This window comes from Rhinolophus sinicus, chromosome 2 (assembly GCF_057876585.1).
Source record: "Rhinolophus sinicus isolate RSI-liver-muscle chromosome 2, RSI-T2T, whole genome shotgun sequence".
In the NCBI taxonomy this organism is placed as follows: Eukaryota; Metazoa; Chordata; class Mammalia; order Chiroptera; family Rhinolophidae; genus Rhinolophus; species Rhinolophus sinicus.
This window is the reverse complement of record NC_142502.1, coordinates 74,390,603-74,413,414: the sequence shown is the minus strand read 5'-3', so window position 1 is coordinate 74,413,414 and position 22,812 is coordinate 74,390,603. Positions and strand designations below refer to the sequence as shown.

Below are 22,812 nucleotides of genomic sequence, written 5' to 3'. Positions count from 1 at the left end.
CAAATTATTTAAAAATTAGGGTGCTCTCCATTAGAAGAGCTCAGAAAATAAATATTAAAAATAAGGGTGGGAAGTGAAATTGATAGAATGGGCAGAAGGGACATGATGGGAAATGAATTATTGTAACTACATCTCAGGCCCTTATTTTAGTTTCGTCATGTGCATGTATTAATTTGATATCTATTAAAATATAGAAACAGGAGAAAATGCTATTTAACAATAGCGGTTAAGTTGCAAGTTACCAGTTTTGATGTCTTGGGGGCCCTTTCATAATTGGTATTTTAGCCACCAGAACCTGAAAACATTGATGGATCCATATGCCACTGTGACATCATTGGCTTCTCTTTTACCTTTTGTACATTAATCTTTCATTGAGTTCCTACTATATGACAGGAACTTTCCAGGCTTTGGGAATATACTGATTAGAGCATAGCCCCTGCCCTTATTAGTAGGTCTCTCAGAAAAGCTCACCTAATTTCTTTTGTCCTTTTCCCTTTTATGTACATCTACCATGGCCATTTCACTCAGAGGTTGATGGATAAACTTTTATAGAACTCTACCCCGACTTCTTAGCCTTTAATCAAATGATTTCTCTAGCTTCTTCTTTAATTTGCCCTCTTAATCTACAAAGAGGAAAGAGACTGCTGGACCGACAGTTGGATAGGTTGACATTTAGCACCAGTGCCCAACAGTTCTACCTGGCCTGATTTTCTCTGAAATTACAAAGGACAGAGATAAGAACAGGCATAAAAGAGAAGAGAGACTGTTTTGTGTTGCTGAGGGAAAGATAAATTTAATTCTCCCTTTTAAACTACTGAAAGAGACATGATTTAGGGTGTTAGATGCTTCAGTTTAAATGCCTTAGAAGGAGTCTGAGAACTAACATCTGACAGTGAATATGGAATGGACATTAGCTGTTTTAGTCATCTGTGCAATTTACATCTCAGGAAGAGTTTGAGAGGACACAGATAACTGTGAGTGTATGTGTTGGGGCGGGGGGTTCTGAGCCAACATGCTAATTCCTGATTTCTAAGAATATGCATTAAGAAAATTTTGGAAATCATCATGGTGAGAAACTGGCTTTTTCAGTCACAATTTCTGCTTAATATATAAATGACTAAAAAATCTCCTTGATTCTAAAACAGGGTTATGACTAAAAAGAAGTTCTATAAAAAGAAAAGAAATTAAGTCTGTAAATCTAACATGATTATACCCAATAATAAATCTTCCAAATTAATCCAAAGCTGGAAGTAGTGGTCATTTAGTTACATCTGAAAGAGATTCCTATTTTTGACTCAGAAGAAACTAAATTAAAATCTGGGCTGCATTTTCAAAAATAATCATGTGCTTTTACATCTGATATATGCTTACAATTTTAATATATAATGTTTTAGAAGATGTATACTGAAGGTCATTTTAAGGGGAAACAGTTAAGCTTCAAAGTGCATGTAGAAAAATATTTGCTACTGAAGATTTCAGTAATACTTATCTCACTAAGTTGTTCTTCAGTATCCTTTTAAAATGCAGAATCATACTGCAGTGTTTTTGACCCATTTTATTCTGTGAATGAAAAGGTTGTCCTTACTTTTGGTTCAATTTAACAGAATAATGGAATCTAAGACCTCAGAGAGACTTCAGAAGCATAGAAAAATCTCTCCTTTCACACACTATTGAACAGAGAAGAGACATTATGGGTATTAAGGTCTACCTGATGCCCTGCACTGGAAGCCATTTTCTCTTTGCACCTGGAAGAGCTTGGGCCTTATCCTGTTCCCTTCTCCAGGCAGACCCTCTGAGGACTAGTATTTAGTCAGTCCTGTATTTAGTCAGCTACTTGTCCTGTCTGCAGTCAACGCCCAATCCTGGCAACCTGGCTTCTAATATATTCCTGAGACCAAGCCTCAGATTTGTGCCTCGTTTTGATTAGATCTATGTCTCTGTATCCTTGTGACTGAGTCCAATTCTCTCCCTCACCAATCCCTGGTCCAGGAGTTATTATAAAAGCTGGATCTCTACATACTGCCTTTCCTGATACCAGCTGCCATATTGGAAAGCCAGGTGTTACTTTTTATATCATTCTTCTTCATACATTGTGGGGCATCTCTGATTCTTATGGCTATTCTGGATTTAATAGCCATTGCCTGTAGCTGTCTTCTTTGATTGTCTTATTCTACCTACTGAGCTGACCTTCTGCAGTTGGGTCTTTGTAAAAGCACCTCTTCCACACCAACGGGCAGATCTAATTTTAATTCCAGTAAACTCTTCTGAGCCTGGTGTGTACGAGATGGGGTAATAATTGTATCAGTTTCATAGGGCTGCCATAACGAGGTACCACAGACTGGGTGGCCTAAACAACAGAAATTTATTTTCTCACAGTTCTGGAGGCTAGAGCTCCACCATCAAGATGCTGGCAGGGTTGGTTCCCTCCGAGGGCCCTGAGGGGCGGTTGTGTTCCAGGCCTCTCTCCTTGGCTTGTGGATGTCTGTCGTCTCCCTGAGTAGTTATTTTATGAAAAGGATTGAAATACAAAATCATGAAGAACAGACAGTTTTAGACACAGCCAGAAACTTTTTTTATTTTAAATTAAAGTTTATTGAGGTAACAATTGTTAGTGAAGTTACGTAGGTTTCAGGTGTACAATTCTGTAATACATCATCTATGTATTACATTGTGTATGTTTCTTAACCTCTGTAAGCTTCAGGTGCCATTGCCTTAGGAACTGTGAATGGTAATTGTGCATATCCCATGGATTAGTTGTAAAAATTAAATGAGATGACATGCTTGGCTTTGTGTACCTTGTACTTGATACACAGCAGGTGCCATATATATATATATATATATATATATATATATATATATATATATATATATAGCATTTGTATATATGTATATATACATATATATATATATACATATATACAAATGCTATATTTATGTATATATTTATATATGTGTATATATATATTTTATTTTATCTCTGTGATACCAAATAGAGTGTACAGATAATACATGTCACATTGTTACAAGAACTAGGAGGAAAGCTAGGCTGCCAAGGTTTCATGTTGGAGCAGGGGTAGAATTTGGGCAGGAAGAATCAGTGTAGCATTCTAGTCAGAGAGACTGGCATGAATAATGAAATATGCTAGAGATAGATACACACTGTTTTGGCAACAGTAAGTTTATGGACCTATGGAAGAGAAAGAGCCCAGAAGCTGTTCATCAAGGGAACACTTTTAATCCCAGTTCTTTCAAGAACTGAGTTACCTTGGGCAGCAGAATGAGAGGGATGGATTACATCAGTGATTCTCATCCTCGGATGTACTTTAGAATTCCCTGGGGAGCTTTTAAAAACACCAAAAGGGATTCTGATTTAGTCAATGTAGATCTCTCTCTCTCTCTCTCTCTCTCTCTTTCTCTGTCTGTCTGTCTGTCTGTCCCTCTCTCTCTCGGCTCCAATGTAGTCAAGATTATGAACTACGGAACTTGATAACCTTGTAGGACTTTCCCAAATCTCAGCCACCCTTTATAAATTGTGAAGTGCTAGTTCTTCCATAAGAATTTTTGTTTTGAATCACCGTATGACCTTCCCATATAAAAAAAAATGTTGTTTATTTATATGGGAACACATTGACTGGAATAAACATCCAAAATGATTCAATATATGATCCAAAATGATTCAATTTTTGTTTTGGGGACAGAACAAAGAGTTGTATGTATCCAGGTATATTTTACAACTCTAACCCAGGAACTTTGAATTAATTTTCTGACTCACCAGCAGATGTGAATTCTGCATGGGGTGACTATAGTACTTAGGGACCCCCAAATGAGGGAGTAATTGAGGAACAGATGAGTGCCAATGTGTGGAACAGAAACCAGAAGTTACGCCTACATTGAGACAATAAGTGGGAAAGTCATTCTCAGAGTCTAGAGTATTATATAAAGGTGAGTAATTATTACTGTCCTAACACTTGGGTCATTCCAGTTGAGTTAGTGGTAAAACTCTTACAGATTGGGTCATTTCATAAAAAATACAATCCAAAACTTCAGCCAAGCCCTTCAGTCCTCAGATTGTAGCTCCAGTTTATAATGTGTACAGACTCACCTTCTCTAATACTGCTGTTCTTGGCTGACTAGCATTTATACACTGCCCAAGTGTGTGCCATATACTTTTCTATCTCCATTATTTGTCATGTGCTGTTCTACCCCTTTAAATGCTCTCCTGTCTCTAGACATGATTTAAAACTAAGACCAAATTTTACATCTTCCTCTACTGTTCTCCTTAACTATCTAATTTTATATTTAATGTTTGAATGTTTATGTCTTTTCCTGAGGCATATTAGTTGTAAGTTTAAATGGAGATATGTTTCTGCATTTATATCCTCTGTTATACTTAATAAAGTGATAGTTTACAGTTACATACATAGAAGTATAGTTGTTGGATTAAGTTGTATACTGTTGGATGTTTCTGTATTTTTTTAAATTTGTAGAACAAATTACAAGAAAAAAGAAACTCTTGAATTATATATTTGAATGGGGAGAAAAGATATATCCACAAGTACAGTTGAGGATAATTGAGTTTGAAAAAAGGTAATTTTTGCAAACTTCTAAATCATGGTACATACCTTTAGTTTATTGATTTAATAAATCAAGCATTTGGAAAATGTACTCAGTCAGTAGGTACCTCTTCATAAGATCACAAGAAATTATTTACTTTGTTTCTTATGAGATTACAGCTTACTTCTCTGTTCTCAGAATTCTGTTTCTTTAATTATTTTTGGTAATTTGGACATTAATTCTTTGAACTCTAGAAAGGAAACCACAATATTACTACCACTAGACAACAATTTACTTTACGTTTTAATTAAAGAGAAAAATATTCAGCTATCCACTGAAGAAATTATAGTGTGAATTACAAACAATATAAATAACTTCAACAATAATAGTGAAAAACAAAAGAAATAGTTTAGGGAGAACTGACTGATAGCTGACTGATGAGGAAGGAAAGAGCTGAAAATTTAATTGGTTTAATACCCCCAAAACTCTAAATTAGGTGCTTCAGAGGGAACAGTTTCTTTGGGAAACCATGAGTTAGTTTCGAGATTAAGAACCTTTGGGAAATCATGAGGAAAATTAAGCATCATCATTGAAGACCTTTTCTTTTTCATTGAGTCGGGAGTTCAGATATTGATTGGAATTACTCAAACTCAATCCAGATGTTTGGAATTGAAACCATGTCAGAAATTGTAGCCCAACTGATGAATAAACTGTCAAATTCATTAATAGCTAGAATCTTGCCTCTAACTTACCTGTTTGTATCTATGAAATATGATTGTATCTCAAAAAGAGTATCTTGGCAGAATAAACACTTTATGATGGATATAAGTAAATGTTCTTTGTTATAGCAGTGCTTATAATATAAAAATCGGAAGCCAGCTCTATTTTTTGGTTACAGGGCACTGGTTAAAGGAATATCATGTAGCCATAAAAAAATCTGTTATGTATTCTTATGTTTATGGCATAAAAATGTGTTTGTGATAGTTGAAAGAAATCTCAAGAGCCAGAAATGAAATGAGAGAAAACCAGATCCCTAAGTATGGGAATTGATGCTTGAGCAATAAGACTTGTAATGTCTGGGGGATTGGTTTATTAAAGAACACAGGGCCATAGAGGCAGTTTGGCCCTTGTAAGAGGCAGGTAATTGGAACTGATGTCTGTCTGTGAGGCCATGACTCTCAGTGCTTTCCCCACCATGAAAGGAGGATTAATATTAAACTTCACACAGCTCCGATAAATGAGGAACCTTGTTTCTGCCTCAACCCTGGGTGAAGAAAACAATAAATCTCTTATAGGAAATTGAATCTCTTTCTGTTCCTTAGATGGATTTTGTAAACTGAATTTATATTGCCTACATTGTGATTTAATCCCCAAACACGAAATTAGCGTTAAATTTGGTCCTTGGTCATTGATACCTCATTCTGTAATACCTTTCCTATCTAGTTTCAAGCTCAAAAGCCGTCCCAATCCTCTGTAATCAATTACTTAAGTTACAAAGAAAAGACAATGCTAAGAAATGGCACTCAGAGAGCCAGTACTTTGGCTTTATCTATTGCATTCCTTTTTCTTTTGACATGTTTCTATCTTTTACAAAGAAGTGCAGTAGTGGCCAAAGTATTTGTGTCAGGCTTTAGATGAAACAGTCAACTTCGATTATTCTTTAAATATCTCAGCACCATGAAAAGCACCCAATTTCAAATTGTCCTACTTTGCTAGGTCTCCTATAGGAAATGTGTAGGATCAGTCAGAAGGTATAAATTGGAGAAATATTCTGTGGCACGTGAGTTAGGTTTACAAAGTAATCACCGTCCATAATACCAATTTACCTTTTCTTCTTCACTCTCCTTTTCGTGAACCAATCATCTTTTCCTCAATCTCCTTAAAAAGATCCTCTCTGAAATGTTCCCTATCCCACCCCGTACCACATCCCACGACTGTCTGACATTTTGGCACTCATATTTGCTATTCTGATCCCCTTTATTCCGTACCTAGTATTGCCTCAGTTTCTTCATGTGGTTAATCAGGGTCTGGGAGACCTGGGACTCTCTAGTTTAGAAGAGAACACAGATCTACGCCAGTTGTACTCAGCAATTTTCGAAGGATCCCTTTCATCCATGCTTGTCTTCTAACACATTGGGAGAAAAAGAAGATCAGCGTTCGTACGGTGCACATATTCATAATATTGTAAATGGAGTTTCATTAGTACAACTGGAAAACAAGAATTCCCATACTTGTATTTCAGAATTTCAGAGTGATCTGGGATCCACAGCCCCTTTATAGTATCAAATTCTTTGAGTCTTTTTTTTTTTTTTTTTTTTACCTTTTGAACTTTATCAGGCTAGATTTTTTATAGACAGAGTTCCTTCTCCCGTGTTTCCCAGAAAATAATACCTAGCTGGCCATCAGCTCTAATGCGTCTTTTGGAGCAAAACTTAATATAATACCCAATATTATATTATATTATAAAGACCAGGTCTTAAATTAATTTTTGCTCCAAAAGGCACATTAGGGCTGATGGTCCGACTAGGTCTTATTTTCGGGGAAACACGGTAGTATCCAACACAACCTTGTGGGAAACCTGTCAATCGTGATACAAGATAGGTTGCAGCCTTTTGACTCAGGAAATGTCAGGTATGAAAGAGCCCTTAATCCTGGAAAAAAAATTGAATTAAATATATTAATTGCCCAAATCCTAATATTTTATTCATTCTCATGTATTTAGAACTAAACTTGCCTTTTTAATGTTATCGTTACTCCAAAAAGTCTCCTCATTGTAATTTGTATATCGGTTTATTCTTTGTCTAGATATATACAATTAGGATTTCCTGGAATATGTCATTTGGACTTTGTGTTTGTTTTATGTTTGTTTGTCTTATTGTAGCTTAGCCTCCTTCAGGACGGTTGCTTCAGTGTGATTATGTAGGACTGAATAAATGGAAGACCTTGATACAGAAGCACATCCATGTGGGTCAGGAGGGAGATAGCTGAGCTGGTGCTTTGTGACAGCAGAATCACAGATATCCCAGTGACAAAACAAGGCATAGAACAGTGCCTGTTATTACAGAAACGATCCCCTCCCCCAAAACAACAACAACAACAACAAAAAACCACAAAAACATAATCCTGAACATCAACTCCGAATCTATAAAATGAAATCCAATTCTTCTCTCCCTTTCTTTTTCCTTGAGTTATTTTAGCAAATCAAAAACTAAATAATACACCATATCTCCAACCAGTATTTCTGCAAAACAGTAATAAGTTTAGTAAGTGTACCACCAAAAATAAGTTTTTATGCTCAAATAAGTTTTGCCAATGCTAACTTTGGCTAAAAATTTCCATGCAGGACTTCTCATCACCTTTACTGGAATATGCATTGTGAAGAAAAGAATATACTATGCAATGTGTCCTGAATATATTTGATTAGGGTCCTTTTTATTCATCCTTTAACATCTCCATAAACTGGTGTTCTGAGGTCAAGGCATGGTGGAGTTAGGCTAGAGTCTCATGAAGGACCTCAGCCTAGTGAATCCTGTGCATTTCACTTGGTGTAGATTCATTTGCCTCAATCACAAACCACTCAGAACACAGTCTTGTACTAGATACTGGGTAAAAGTTAGTTCCCAAACTTAAGGATGTTGGGATCTAAATAAAAATTAGCTTTGATTATATTTTTCATTTTTAATTCAAATTTTCATGCCGCCACTGACTAGATATGTCACTTATATGTATGTGTGAGCCTCAGTTTCCTCATCTGTAATATGGGAGTAATAATAGCATTTAAACCTTCAAGGCAGAGGTCTGTCTGGTCTAGCTCTTTTTTTCATTTTAGTGCTTAGTATATTCAATGTTCAGAATTTTTGCTAGGTGAAAGAAGTTATGAATGCATGCATGCAGAGATCAATAAAACTTGCAAGGAATACTGGAATAAAATCCTATGTATCACTCTTCTTTTAAGACCTAAAGGGAAATGAAAACCTACGAAGAGTTCCATGTAGGTTGGGTTTACTCAGTAAAAACAGAAGAGGTACACTGAACTTGAACTTGAGTTTATGCCATAACCTTTCACAAATAATGTATTGTACTACGGGTTATAAAGATTATGAATCTTGATTTCACTCAGAGGATAAAAGGTTTACACATGTGTAGATTGAAGAGCATATATTTACCCTCTTTGCCCAGAGTTTGTTCTGCCATTGCTTCTTAAATACCGCTTCTTAAGTGCCACTTCTTAAGTGCCAATACTTTAATATAATACAGCATGGCTCACAGCGCAGATAAAGCCAGTCAATACAGCACCAGTGTCATTTACATCTGGGCAGTCTTCAATCTGTAGCCCCACAGAGAATCAGATGCTTTATTTACATCCCATCAAGACTTCATAATCTAGACATTGTCGTTATTTTAAATTACTACTCAGTATATTTGTCTATGTGGACATAGACCTTGTTTTTTTTCTGTAATGTGATTGTGAGCAGCAGAGGCTATTACATAAAGGAGTCAGCTATAGCTGAGTAGAGATTTTTTTCAACTTTTGAATATACTTGAGGAGAGTTGGAAAATAATATGTACATTTATTTTACAGTATTTCAGTTCCCTTTCCTTAACATGCTGATATATGGCACTTAGAAATTTGATGCAGTATTGATTATTACTTCAAAGTATACTTTACTATAAGAGATTTGTGATTTGAAATCAGATTTTTTTTTTTTGCTTGAATAACCAGAACTGTGGAGAGAAAAAATAATTTCCAGAGTATTGTATGTGATTAATATTTCAACAATAACAGTATTGGCATTCGATTGAAATGCATTTTATCTGTACTTTCTGACTCTTACATTAGTACTGAAGTTTAATTTGGAAATAAAAGTTTGATGAAGTGGAAGCCTTAGGTTGGTAATTTAGGAATTTGGTTTCCAGGACGTATCAGTCTGGGTATATACTCCACGTGTGTTTTATAATGGTTGATTGATTCTCTTATAATGCTGCCCATCCTGGTCACCTCTCAGATTTGTTTTGAAGCACATGGATATGCTTTAGGAAGTATGAAATACATGCATGTGTGTTAGTTTTACTATTTATAATATTTTCTGTATTAAAATCCAATAAAAGTAATGATTAACTGCAGTATAATATGCTTAAATTAAAATCGCATGTACCTGTTTGTTTTAGTGAAAAGTCTAAGTTATGGTAGAGGAAAAATATACATATTTTTTCATAAAGGAGGAGTATGTATCCCATCTAAAAGAGAGTATAGTTCCTCATAGCCTGGAATTGTTGTACCATGTCACATATTGTATTTAAAAATCTGAGAGCGATATATGTGCCTCTGCTAGGAAAATACAGCAATAGGAAGAGTGAATCTATCTTTCAAAGTTTATTTAATAAAAAAAAAAAAAAAAAAAACATATGTAGAAAGATAGCCTAATTTCAAATATTTCTTCAGGAAGAAACAAAACATTTTTTCTTCACAAATCACAGAAAAAATAACAAACACTCTTATTTGATTGATTTTAATAGTACTGAACAAAAGCAGCAGAATTATGTGTTAAGAAATCATCCTATGGGCTAATGGCCATTTTGTTGTCATAAAAATTCTTTACTTAGCCTTTTCCACAAATAAGCTCACAGCAGGAGAAAGGACACTAGAGTAATTTGGGGATTCGTAAACAGAAGGAATGGCTAGGAGCATCGTGTCATCTGACAGAGAGCTTATTTCCTGAACCCTGTGGATCTGGTTAAAACCCAACAGAGATGCCAATATGCTTCTCCTCAGTAAATGCTACCAGTCTCCACGCCACCAGGCCCACTGAGGCTTGTGTACAGTATTTTATCCAAGCAGTCCTTTGCATCACTGCCCAGTGCCTGCAATGACCTGAGTCAGTCATGCAAAGAGACTTTCTTATGCTTACACCAATATTTGCTTTCCGTTTTCATTTTCTGCTGCTCCTGACCCACGGGGTGTTACTGTGGTGGTGGTGGAGGAGGCACTTCCCTTCCTCTTAGATAAGATCTTGCATTTGTTTGAAAGCAAGGCTGAAAAATCCCCAGGCTGGATTTCTTTACAAGGTTGCTGGCATGTGTGCACCTAGGATGCCTGTCTCTTCAGGAGGGTGGGAAGAAGTAAGGTCTATTGATTCCGAAGAGGAAACAATCGAGACCCGACGAGCAGGTGCTGGTAAGCAACAGACAATGAGTTTGGGGCATGGGGATCCCACTTCTTTATTTTTTCCAGTTGGACACAAATCTATACTTACCACTCCTTCTGTATCTATTTTTACAATGCACATATTCCCATTCTGTGGGTATCAGGTGTAGAATATTTTTGTTCCATTTTCTCAACAGAGCAAAGTTTCTAACTACCAACTTTATCTTCAGTCTTTTTCTCTGAAAAGATACTATTATAGTTGCCATATATCCCTAAAGATTATAAGATGATTAATCATATTTATGATTTATTTTCTTGTGTAATAGACAAGTCAACAAAGATTTAAAGATCAGAATGTCAGTGTTCTCTGAAAACAAGGAAAAATAATAGCAAGTTGCTTAATTTACGTGAGTTTTGTTTATAGTCAATATATTCCATTGCTTTGCTATCTCATACTAATACAAAGAATGAGAAATATATAACAAACTGAAGTCATCATTAGTGGAAAATCAATCCCAAAATAGGAAATTTGTGTCACTTTTTTCAAAATAGTGGTTCCTGGGTTTTTGTGAAAGAGCTGAAACCTTTCCACAAACACAGGCCTTAACCTGGACCACAACTCCTCAAGGTCAAATGGTATATATGAAGCAAGCTCCAAATTGCAATAGATGTTAGGTTTTACGTGTCCTCTCCCACAGGAAATCAGTCTGCCAGACTTTGAAGTGGCTGTGGAATCACAACTGAGTGGCAGGCTGTGAAATATGTAACCCCAAGGAGGGATACATGTGGCTCAAAATGGACAGAGTGCTAAAATGTTGTAAGCAAATAAATATTGTAATGACAAATTTCTGAATTAACAGATGAAAATAGAAGGATTTTTTCCCTACTTTTATGTGGCTAGTGACCTCAGTGAATGACACTTGTTACTATGCTATGCATGGGATCTCAGAGTATGTGGTATCCAGAAATGAGTGAAAAAGTATTATAAAATGAGTTGAATGTTAGCCCCTTCTAATATTGATTCTCTGTTTTGACTCGTTAATTATGAAATCTGTGTATACCATTTCGGAGCTCTTACTTGGCCTATCAACTACCTTCTGTTTGAAATACAATGTGTTACCATTTGACAAATTTTCTCATATGGAGGCACTTGAGGGAGCTCAAGATAATTATACCAAATTAATACAAATTCTTGAGATGGAAGGAGGGATAGATACTAATTTAATGGCATTCACAATGACTTTATAATTTGAAATAAGCCCATTCCAGGTGATAAATGAGAAAAAAGAAATAGGAGAAAAAATATACAAAAAGGACATATTTCCAAACTCAGGCACAATATTAGCCCCATACAGCGTACTGAAATATTTTAATTCCATTGGCTTAGCCTACATAGGCTTATAAGATCTATAAATTTTTAAATTTCAGTCAAATAAAATTATATGGTACCAGTTTCAAGTAGGGGAAATGGGTAAATTGGCCGTTGTATATTTTAACTCTCCTTTCATCATTTCTCTTTTGTATACTTGCTGGGCCAGCTCTTCTATCTCTAGACAATGACATTTGTATGTTGTCTTTGTGAGAGTTTCATAGTAAAAGAAACAAATTCAGCAAGCCTCATATGGTGGCCTGGAGAATCCTCACTGGCTCCAAATGTGCAAAATTGAGGCAGAAAATTGTAGGTCCCTCCTTCATCACCATAGTTTTCCACACCAAGTGACTAGCACTTTAACAAAAACTGGCACAACTTTGAGGTAATCCACCAAAATAATTACAGTAGCTCCTACTTACCATGGTGTAGTGAAAAGTGCATGCATGGGTTTTCAAGTCAAAGTCAAGTGCAAATCCCAACTCTACTACTTACAAACCATGTGACCTTGAGCAAGTTAATTAGCTTTTCTGAGCCTCATCTATAATATGGGATAAGTAATATTGATTTGTAGCGATATGCTTGTGAGAAACAAATAAATTAAATAAAATTAACAGTGCAATATTTGGCACATAACAGTGATTTGATTAATGTCTATTTCCCTTTCTCTTTCCCAACCACAATTTGGCCAATGTTGACTCAAGCCAGTTTAAAGCATACTTGGAAGTTGGGGGAAAAGAAAAAATAAAGATTCTAAATAGAGACTGAAAACATGTCTTTTTAAGAGGTGAAAAATGTTCACATTATTCAATTTGTTTGAGGCTGATATTTTGTAGTTGATTTGGTGATGATGAGATCATCCATATTTCAGCATTTCTTTTTCCTTATCAGGTCATTGTTTTTTAAAAGTGTATATGATTTAAGTATACACAGTGCATTTTGTTTAAATAAATGAATGATGGTTCTTTATTCTCCCTTTGTTACATTTGATCTTTTCATTTCAAAACAAACCAAAAGCCTTCTGTCTCTACTTTTCGATAACATCCCCTAGTGGATTAGGGAAGTGTATCGTTGGTCATTGTTGTTTCTGGAAACTGAATTATATACCATGATCAAAATGAACTTGGGGGTGTGACGTAATTCAAATCAACTAATGTTGTTGTTATTGTTGCTGTTCTTCTGTAATACATGATATGGGATAAATAAAATAAATGTGACTTAATGAGAGTAGGATGATTCTATGTCTCACTGAAAGAAATTTATTAGATTATGCCATGTGACTACACTTCAAAGACCTGCATCTTTTAAAATATTGGAAATATGAGCCTCCCCACCAACTAACTCCCTGGCCAAACCTATTTGGGATTGTCCTTTTGCCCCCTGGAGATGAGCCACTGTTAGCACTAGGCTGGCCATTCCAGAACAGCCTGAAGGAGCACTTGTGTCCTTGTCCCCAACCGTCACTCCTGTGCTCCTGGTTTGTGCTTCCTTGTGCCAGTGGCTGTCAGAGGGCTGAGTAACATCTCTCAGATGCGGAAACTGCACAAAAAATGATCTTTTACACAGGATTTGGCAGGACCCTTGCCGGTAATTGATAATGGGACCAAATCATTGCAGGTGAGTTTTCTGGTCCACAAGCCAGCAGGGGTCTGCTTGACTTTGTCATCATAGCCCATGGATATATATCTCAGTGCAGTGTCGCTGGGGGATAAGAGGAGGAGCTCTTCAAGCATCTGTCTGAGTCTTTTCTGCTGTGCTAGCTTTAAGGGACCACAGTGTTTCTTTCGCATCTCTGCCTACAGGGAGGTAGCATCTTCTGAACATTGTTGCAGGAAATGGTTAATTGTGGACCTCCCAGACCTTTGGTGTTTGCTATAGTGGGAACCTCTTTAGTATAGCTCACAGCCCTATAGATTAATGCGGTAATCAATGAGAATCTGTACACTGCAGAGATCTGTTTTGATGACAGCAGCACTTATGGCCTTGTTTAGTGTCACTGTTGTGTAATGTTGGGCACTGCAGTCTCTTTTTGGTTTTGACTTAGAATGCAAGGAACACAGGGAATTTTATTTAAAATTTCTTTTGCATTCTGGTGGATTTTTTTGTATTGTGGAATTGCTGCCGTCGCTAGCTAGAATTGAGTGATTTGATGCCAGGAGCATTTCTTTACCCACTCCGATGCTGCTGTTATGTTGCTGGGTTTCTGCAGTTTCTACTACTTCATACGCTGCACTCAGGACCAGGTAAACTAAGCTATAATATTAATCTTATGCATAAATGTAAAATTAATGGAATATATTGTTTAATTATCCGAAGAGTAAAATATTAAAATGCTTATGTGGGTTCTATCAGTATAGAATAAGGAATATTGTATTTTGAACATGGAAATTGCACAAGTATGTTATTTTAGAATACAATGGTGATCATCTTGTTGCATTATATGAAGTTATTTTCATGATTTAAATGAATAGCTGAAGTGTACATTAAATTGTCTGCAATTTAGTATTTAACTCTTAACTTTATACATGTGTATTATGCAATTCATTTAGAATGTATTTTCCTCTTTTGATTGACCAAAGATAGCTGTTTTCCCTGTATACTTCACAAAAATTAGAAGGCTTCAGAGCTTAATCTTCTGAAAAATAGATATCATGTTACGTATAGACTGTTATTGTGAAGTGTTTAGACAAAGGCTGCCAAGGCCTGCTTTGTCCTAGTCCACAATCCTGATGTTAGAGCACAGTGTGGGAATGCCTGCGCCTTGCTGTGATGCTAAGCTGTGGACTAAAGGGAAAACTGTGCAGGTATGGGGAAGCCAGAGCCCCAACAGAAAGAAGGAGAGGGAAATGCCGTCTTTTGGGTCAGAGATTTGTGTGTGTGACCTTGGGCAACAGCGTCACTGACCCCTTCTGGCCCTTGTTTCCATTCTGCCAGTTGGAAAAAAGATGCTGTTATTCTCTGTGTGAATGGCGTAACAGTTTTCAGGTGTTCAAGATCATCTGATGATTTCTGTGTAGAAAGAGGCACTACTATTAAATTTCTAAAGGTATACAGTTTTCTTAAGAAAGGGGAACAATAGAAGTATTTTTGTTTTGTTTTGTTTTTTCTTTCCTTTGCAGTGTTTTCGCAGCAGAGGCTTTTTTCTGGAAGCGAGATTATGGCTCTTTTAAATTAAACTGGAAATTCTTTGGGTCTATTGTAACTATTTTGCCAAATAGGCACTGAGCAAGTTGGGAATGTCCTGAGGGCACCTGCTGTCAGATTGTACTCCTTGGGAGGGAAAAGAGACACCGTGCATTATGCTGCAGCCTGTTAAGGTCCTGGATGCAGAGACTGTGGGGCTCTCTGAAAGGCTGCCAAGGACATGAGCTCTGCTCACTGCTCCCTCACTCCCTCTCAGGTACAGCCTGTACCGCTCAGGGCATCTGGGGAACACTCTGCCTGCTCTTCTCAGCAAATGACTTTCAAGAGGTCCACTTTCTGCAGAGGGCAAGCTGAAAATCCAAAAACATAGAGAGGCAACTGGAAAAGGAGCAGCCAGCCACCTCCCCACGTATACACACTTGCAAAAGTCTGAATCAGATTGCTGCCTATCGAATGCTACTTAACATTCATGAGTATAGACTGATTAAATATGTTCTTTTGGGAGAACAGAAAGATGTTATTTTACATTGAGCCATGTACTTGCAGAGTGGCTAATAATTGCTAGTGGATTAAGAGCACCAATTTCGTGTTCCTGGTCATACTTATCGGGTCTCTTCCGTGATGGACACCCACCACTCTGAGAGGAAGGCTGAGGAAATGATGGATGATTCATGGTCCGCCGCATAAATGCACATAGAGATGAAAGAGAAACAGTCTGATCGATTTCTCTATCTCTCTCTGAGAAGCCAATCTGTATGATCATTAGCCTCTATACATAATATTTATGATGGCAATAACTTCATTAGTAAAGTGATTCTCCATCGTACAAAAGATTGCTCAGGTCTCGTCCAACTTTCTGAAGTTACGTGGTGCTGTTAGTGATTAGGGCATGGTTGGAAAGCTCTTCAGGAGAAGGCGATGTTTTCCTTTTGAAGTATTGCCTTGAATGTTCCTGAGGAGAGTTGTATTGGAGAAACGAGGGAAGTCATTTGGAAAACACAGACAACATTTGTCTCTGTGAATAGCAAGTATATATTCTTCCCTATACTTCTCCAGGTAATCCACAGATACTTTTAATAAATAAAATAAATACTTTCTGTTCTTAATATTCTAAAGCCAGGGACATTAGGAAGAAGCATGTCAAATTATAAAGCAGAGACATCAATGAAAGAGTAATTATCTTATAATAATTAAGAAGATTTTCACAAGACTTATGTTCATGTCTGTAAATTGTAGGCTAGTGAAATGGGTTTAGATTTGGATAGCATGCCTTTTCATTAGGCCATCTTTTATTTTTAAGAAGGTAATTGTTATAATCATAAGTTGGCCAATTCGTTGCAGAGATATAACCAGAATTTTTGAATGCCTAGTTAATTTAAATCTGCTGTTTCAAAGAAGGTTTTATATGAGTTGTATGAGTTTTAAATACCTAGGAGATACATTCTTATTCTGATAAACTGTATATATGGAACAAATTTCAAAGGTAACTTCAGAAAGGGGGGCATATTGAATATAACAGATAGTTCTAACAAACATGTTTTCAATTGTATAACGTCTATCAGATATTTTAGACTTAATAGCTTTTAAATTGTTTTTGGTAACAAGAAGCTAGTAGTCTTGCAATGTTCTGTTTTTTTCCTCTGAAGAATGCTTAGCCCTTGAAACTTGACAGGTCAAAATTGGAACAATTTTTTTATCCACTTTGGTGTTTTACTTTTATTTCAAGATTATGTTTTCTAATAATATTTTTAGATTATATAAAGTTTGTTATTATTTTTTTCTGTATTTTCCTTTTTAGCAAATGTCTTTGAAATTGTTTTAGGCACTCATCAGGGAAGAAATATTAGCCCATCTGTATGCAGTAATTTCTCTTGCCCATTGATATTAAAGGCTATTTAAAAATATGATTAATTAGAGTCTTGATAGCTCACAAAAGTGCTTGTGTGAATTCTCTCTACCTCTGTATGTAATCACAGAGCTCATTTTCTCTGAGTATGGTTTCTTGATTTCCTAAGTGTCTAGCTTAAATTAGGGTCTTAATGAAAGCACACTGCTGAGGCTGAGGACCTGCAAGAGGGGAAAATTCTGGGAGCTAAAGGTAAAGCACCAAGGAAATGGCCCAGTCTGAGTCTCTCCTTCATCCAGACTCTTGAACCATCTGTTTTTAATTTGGAGAGAGATCATGGAGAAATAAAGGAAGCAATGGACTCTGCAAAGAAAAACTCTTATGCACACAAAATTCTATCTGCAATTTTAAAGAGTATATGGATCCCCTAAACCTATGGTCCATATAAAAGGGGTCACATAACTCAGGTCATAACGTTGACTTAAAGATCACAAAAACAAAGTACTTGACATTCAGTGGTAGACAAAGTCTTGCCTACAGGAAGGTACATTTTCTTCTATGGTTAATGAATAAACCCAAGACCCACCTTGAAGTGCTCTTGCTTAAACAAAACAAAACAAAAAAACAGCTTTACCATTTGATATTTTCATGGGCTATATTTTATTCCACATCATAGTGAAAAAGTCACCCCAGGATTAATTTTCCAAAAGATAAATAAATGATTAAATACACCAACACAAGTAAAGGGGTTAGGAATGGCTGAAAATTTGAATATAACCTAGAGGGCTTTCATTTAGATGAATAGGGGACTTCACTTTATATGGACCAACATTATTTCATCTGTACCTGAAGGGTAGCTAGGGCTGTTTCTGTTCAGAATGGCTTGACAGACTAGGTTTTTTTCTGACAGTAGGCTTCTTTGACAAAAACGCATATGTTCTGATTCCCTGACTTTAGATGCTAGTGTTATTATAGATCAGACATTTAGTTATAGCGATCACTATGTAAAGTTTGTTTTAGTCTACAAGATTTATACTGTCATCAGAGCTATTCAATAAAGACATAAAAGTGATGGAAAAATTGAGCACAAAATAAGAACCCCTGCCCCCCCCCCCAAATATCTATTCAATTTGAAAGTCCCTTTAGAGTACATATTTGTGAGATACCCATGGTTTATGATGAGAAGAAGGATCTGTCTTTGGGGTTTTTGCTTGAAGTTGTCCCTTTTGAGTTTGCTATACAGAATCTTTGAATATACTGTCTTTAGTCTCCACGTTTGCCCTGGCTGGTTTTACAAAGATGAATTGCAGTAGGTACAGTTTTCATGCCTGTGAACTAACTACATACCTGGATGTTTGATCTAAAATATGATGCAATGATAATTACATTGAACAAAGTTTGTAGTAGGCCCAAAGATCTGGGTGTGTCATGTGAGTGTGTGTGTGTGAGTGTATGAGTGTGTGTTTGTGTGTGTGGTTTTTGTCATCAAAACTATAAGTGTATCATTTTGGAAAGCAAATAGAATTATAGAAATTCTTGACAGTAAGTGAAATTATAAAGGCTAGCAAGGTATGTTCGTTCAATGTTTTTATCCATTTCAACAGTAAAAAAATGCAAAATAGCCAGGCTAGCATAATAATAGAGTTTCTCATCTGAAAAAGAGTATTTAGCCATTAGAATACAGTGGCAACAATTATTTTAATCCAAGTTCTTTAAAAATATATTTCAAACATGAATAATAAGCTTTTTATACCCAGAAGTAAATGCTATTTATAATTTTACCACATAGAAAATGAGATTGAGTTCAGAAGAATCCATTGACTAACTTTTTCATTTCAAAATGAAGATAAGCCTTTAATTTGATTTAAAGTACGGTATATATGTCTTTATATTTTGGAAAAGAATAGGGCAAACTATATATTTTTTCTTAATATTGGAACTATTATAATCACTAATAACTTGATATTTCTCATTAGTCCAACCCTTTCTCTGGATCATTCTTTGTTGTGGTCAGTAAGGTATATTGGCTAAAATTTGGATTGGTTTATATGGAAATCAGGTGCAGTATATGATCTTATATTGTTAAGATTATTGGAATTATTGTATCAATCTTAAATGTGTTTATATTTATAGGGGGAAATTACTTAAAGATATTAATGTCTTTGTGAATAATATCACTATGTATCTTAATTAGGAAAGGTTGGTTATGGATTTATAAAATTTGAATTAGAGAGCACATAAAAATATTTTAATATCCTGGAATAACATGGAATTTAGTATTTTTCACAAATTGTTCAAGGAATAATTTCAAATTTCTTAATGTCACTGAAAATTTTAGATATCAGTGCTAACAATGTTGAATTTCAGTTCTTGCACCAAATATCCGTTGATTTCACAATTTAACTCAGTTACATAAACCCCTAGAAAAGATAGTTTTGTTCGCTTTGATTTACTCTTAAGAAATACTAATTTTGGTTAAGAAGACAATTCAGCCACTCTTTGTGTTGGGCGTTATACATTCCCCATTTTGGGTACTACATTCAAAAAATTTCAAGAAATAGAACATTCAAAGGAAGAAAGTGAGAATATTTATAGGGCATTGAATCCTTACTTTAATATGCCATAAATCTAAAGCAATATTTGATGAACAGTTACTACATGTTTCTGTATTTTGTTGTATTGATGAGTAGTGATTTAATTTTAGAATTATAAAAGTTAGCGTCAAGTCCTTCATTCTGGATAACTGAGCTTTCCAATATGCTAAATATTTCCCAGCTGTCTTGCTGTTATTGATGCTACTTGTTTACATTATTTTGATTAAAATCTTTCTCATCAGAATTGTACATTACTCTATCTTTGTTTATTTGTTTGTTTCAAACCAGGAAGGCTGAAAAGGGGATTTCATCCAACTATTATATAAGTTTATGTTCCAAAAAGTATTTTTTTTTTTTTAGAAAATACATAACAATTGAAAGGAGAACTTTAAAATGAGGTTGACAGCACAACGTTATAGCATCATCCATAGGTACTGTCAGTAAGATTGAAATTTTTGATCTCCATCATTTTTAAAATTTTTATTGAATTTATTGAGGTGACATGGGTTAGTAAAATTATATAGGTTTCAAGTGTACAACTCTATAATACATCATCTATATATTGCATTGTGTTCACCACCCGAAGTCAATTCTCCTTCCATCACCATATATTTGATCCCCTTTACAATCTTCTGCCATCTCTTTCTCCCCCTTACGCTCTCGTAACCACTAAACTATTGTGTGTGTCTATGGATTTTGTTTATTTGTTTGTCTTGTTCATTTGTTGCTTTCAGTTTTATATTCAGTGTTCATAGACATAAAGTAATTTTTAAGTCGTTGCCTAATGGCTATTGTTTTAGCATCAGTTATTATGTTGCCTGTTAGCCCATTCATAGAGCCACTCACAGTATCAGTGTTGAGGGGAAGTAGACCCTTAACTTGTTTGTTTGATTTGTTTTTTTTGTTTTGTTTTGTTTTAATTTCCCTGTGCCCTTCCTTGTGAATTCTTATTGCTGCCAATGTGCTTGTCTGTACTTGCCCTTTTTCTATTTAGCAAGGTGTATCTTCACTAGCCCTGTAGGGTTGAATAACAGAGAAACTCATGATTGTGACTGTAAAATTCGTAGTGAAGTCCCACTGGGTTTTTGAAGGACGAAAGTCTATGAGCTCGGATTTGTGATACTCGTTTTTGCTAGATGGGAAGCCTTTTTCACTTTCTTCCCATTCTTTGGCAAGATTCCGAAATAGGCTGATAATTTGCTGTTAGCCAAATTCTGCTGTTTAAGCTATAGATAAGCTAACACCTCAATTGCATTTTTTAAGTTTTTGTTATTTTTCTATTGCATCAAAGATATTTTGAGATGGATGGATGGAAAAAAATCTATATTTTACTGAAAACAATTACAATAAATATATTACATTTTGTGCATATTCATTTAATTTTATTTTAGCTTCCACTTTAATCTACCTTAATATCAAAAATGACTTAAGGTCGGTACCAAATGTAAAACCATAACCATTTGAAATAAGTTAAAAATGTGTAGAAAAGACTGGTAAGGAAGGATAGAGTAGAAAATTGTTTGCAGATTTAACCATAAACATTCTAACACACTTGCTTTGAGAAAAGTCGTGTCAGTTACAAAATTCACAGCTTCCATAACATAAAAATAAACCGCTTGTTTAAGTCCACACAAATTTTTCCTGGTACTGACGCCAGAGAGAAATTTCTTCTGTGTAGTTTCAGAGAGAAGAAAGTCAGCAGCAGTAGTGTGATCCACATAATACGAGTCGCATCATCACCATGGTCCATATAGTGATATGTTGAAGAACAATATATGACAAGGAGCTGTAGGAGCAGTGAGAGGAAAAGGACTATATGAAAATATAGTGAAGTGCAGGTGCATGGTTTCTGATGGTCTGGATTAATTCAGAGTTAGAGTATCTAAATTGATTTATTGCATAGCCCTCACAAAGACTTCTGTAGATAACATTGCCTTAAGTTAAACATTTCAAAAACATTGAAGAACATTGTATTCAAAAATATATAGTCCCTGAAGTATGCCTGAGGTAGTTCAGTACAGCTAAGTAATTGTGGAGTCCCTGATTTAATCAGCCAGGCACAGAGAGCATAGCATCTCCCTGCTTGCTGAGTACAAGGCCATCCTGATCTTCTCTGGAGAGCACCGGGGACCAACCCAAGAAACCATGTTGAACACTTTAGATCTAGGCCTGTGAGACTTCCTGATTTTTTTTTAAATAACAGTTTTTGTCAAGAAACTTAAAGATGAAGATATTTTGAAATTATTGTAATGGAAACATAATTTTAGACTAATTTATGCCTGACTTAACGATTGAGGAACTCTGGAAGAGAATGCCACTTTTGAGTCATTAGGTTAATCTTTGACCACCCTTAACTTAGTTTGCTTTATCGTACGAAGTGTATATGCTATCTTTATGTATGCATTTGTGAATATTACTTTCCCCCCTCCATTTCCTTTCGTGCTTTTTCTTCCTTGAATTATCTTCCATCATATGGAGTTGGCGCCCAGTTGAAAAGACATGCTTTTATGCAGCTTGACCACTTTTGCACTGCGACAGAGATTTAGACCAGTGACCTTGCAGTGTGCTGCAACCTGCTTTCTGATGGCTACACTTTTAAAGGTTTCTGAATATGGATACTTACCATGTTTCTCTAGACGAATGTTGAGGCATGCAGTGTTCTCTGAATTTCTATCCATAGTGATTTCCCAATGCCAGTCAAGGAATTTCCAACTTAAAAAAAGAAGCCCTTTAATATGTCTGTAAATTATTTGTTTGCCAAGTCAAAGTAGAAACAAAACCAAAAAAAATAATAAAAAATAAGAAAGAAAGGAAAAATAACAACATTTAGAGTTACTTGCTTTGATGGCACTCTGGTTTTAAAACATCTCTTAGTATTACCAAAAAAATGTTTGTTAGAATAAATTTTCTACTATTTTAAAACTAAATTTATATATTTCTAAATTATAAGCAGTATCAATCCATCCTAAGTACTTCCATTTTGTTCTGTATACCTTTAAATTCATCTTTATTGCCATTTGACTATTATTGTTGTTACATATATCACTAAAACCATGATAATGTATTGATCTCCATATTTTTCATTTCCATGTCTTTGGATGTGGAGGAAGGTAGGAATTGATTTACCATTCAGATTTATTATTGCAAATTAATACTGGTT

At 35.5% G+C, this 22,812-nt stretch overlaps 1 protein-coding gene across 50 annotated transcripts in view; it reads left to right on the top strand.

Moving 5' to 3' along the window:
• The window catches only part of RIMS1 (regulating synaptic membrane exocytosis 1), a 448,418-nt gene that overhangs the window by 265,266 nt on the left and 160,340 nt on the right, over positions 1 to 22,812 (top strand). For 2 of the 50 annotated variants that reach the window (XM_088795618.1, XM_088795617.1), the window contains exon 1: positions 10,367 to 10,729. The exons of 42 other annotated variants lie outside the window; for them this stretch is intronic. In XM_088795618.1, coding sequence (XP_088651744.1) covers positions 10,630 to 10,729 — 100 coding nt within the window. In that variant the 5' untranslated portion in view covers positions 10,367 to 10,629. Of the gene's footprint in view, positions 1 to 10,366; positions 10,730 to 13,497; positions 13,686 to 13,816; positions 14,312 to 22,812 lie in introns of those variants that run through there. 6 more of the 50 variants (XM_088795630.1, XM_088795627.1, XM_088795629.1 and 3 more) reach the window with 5 other exon arrangements.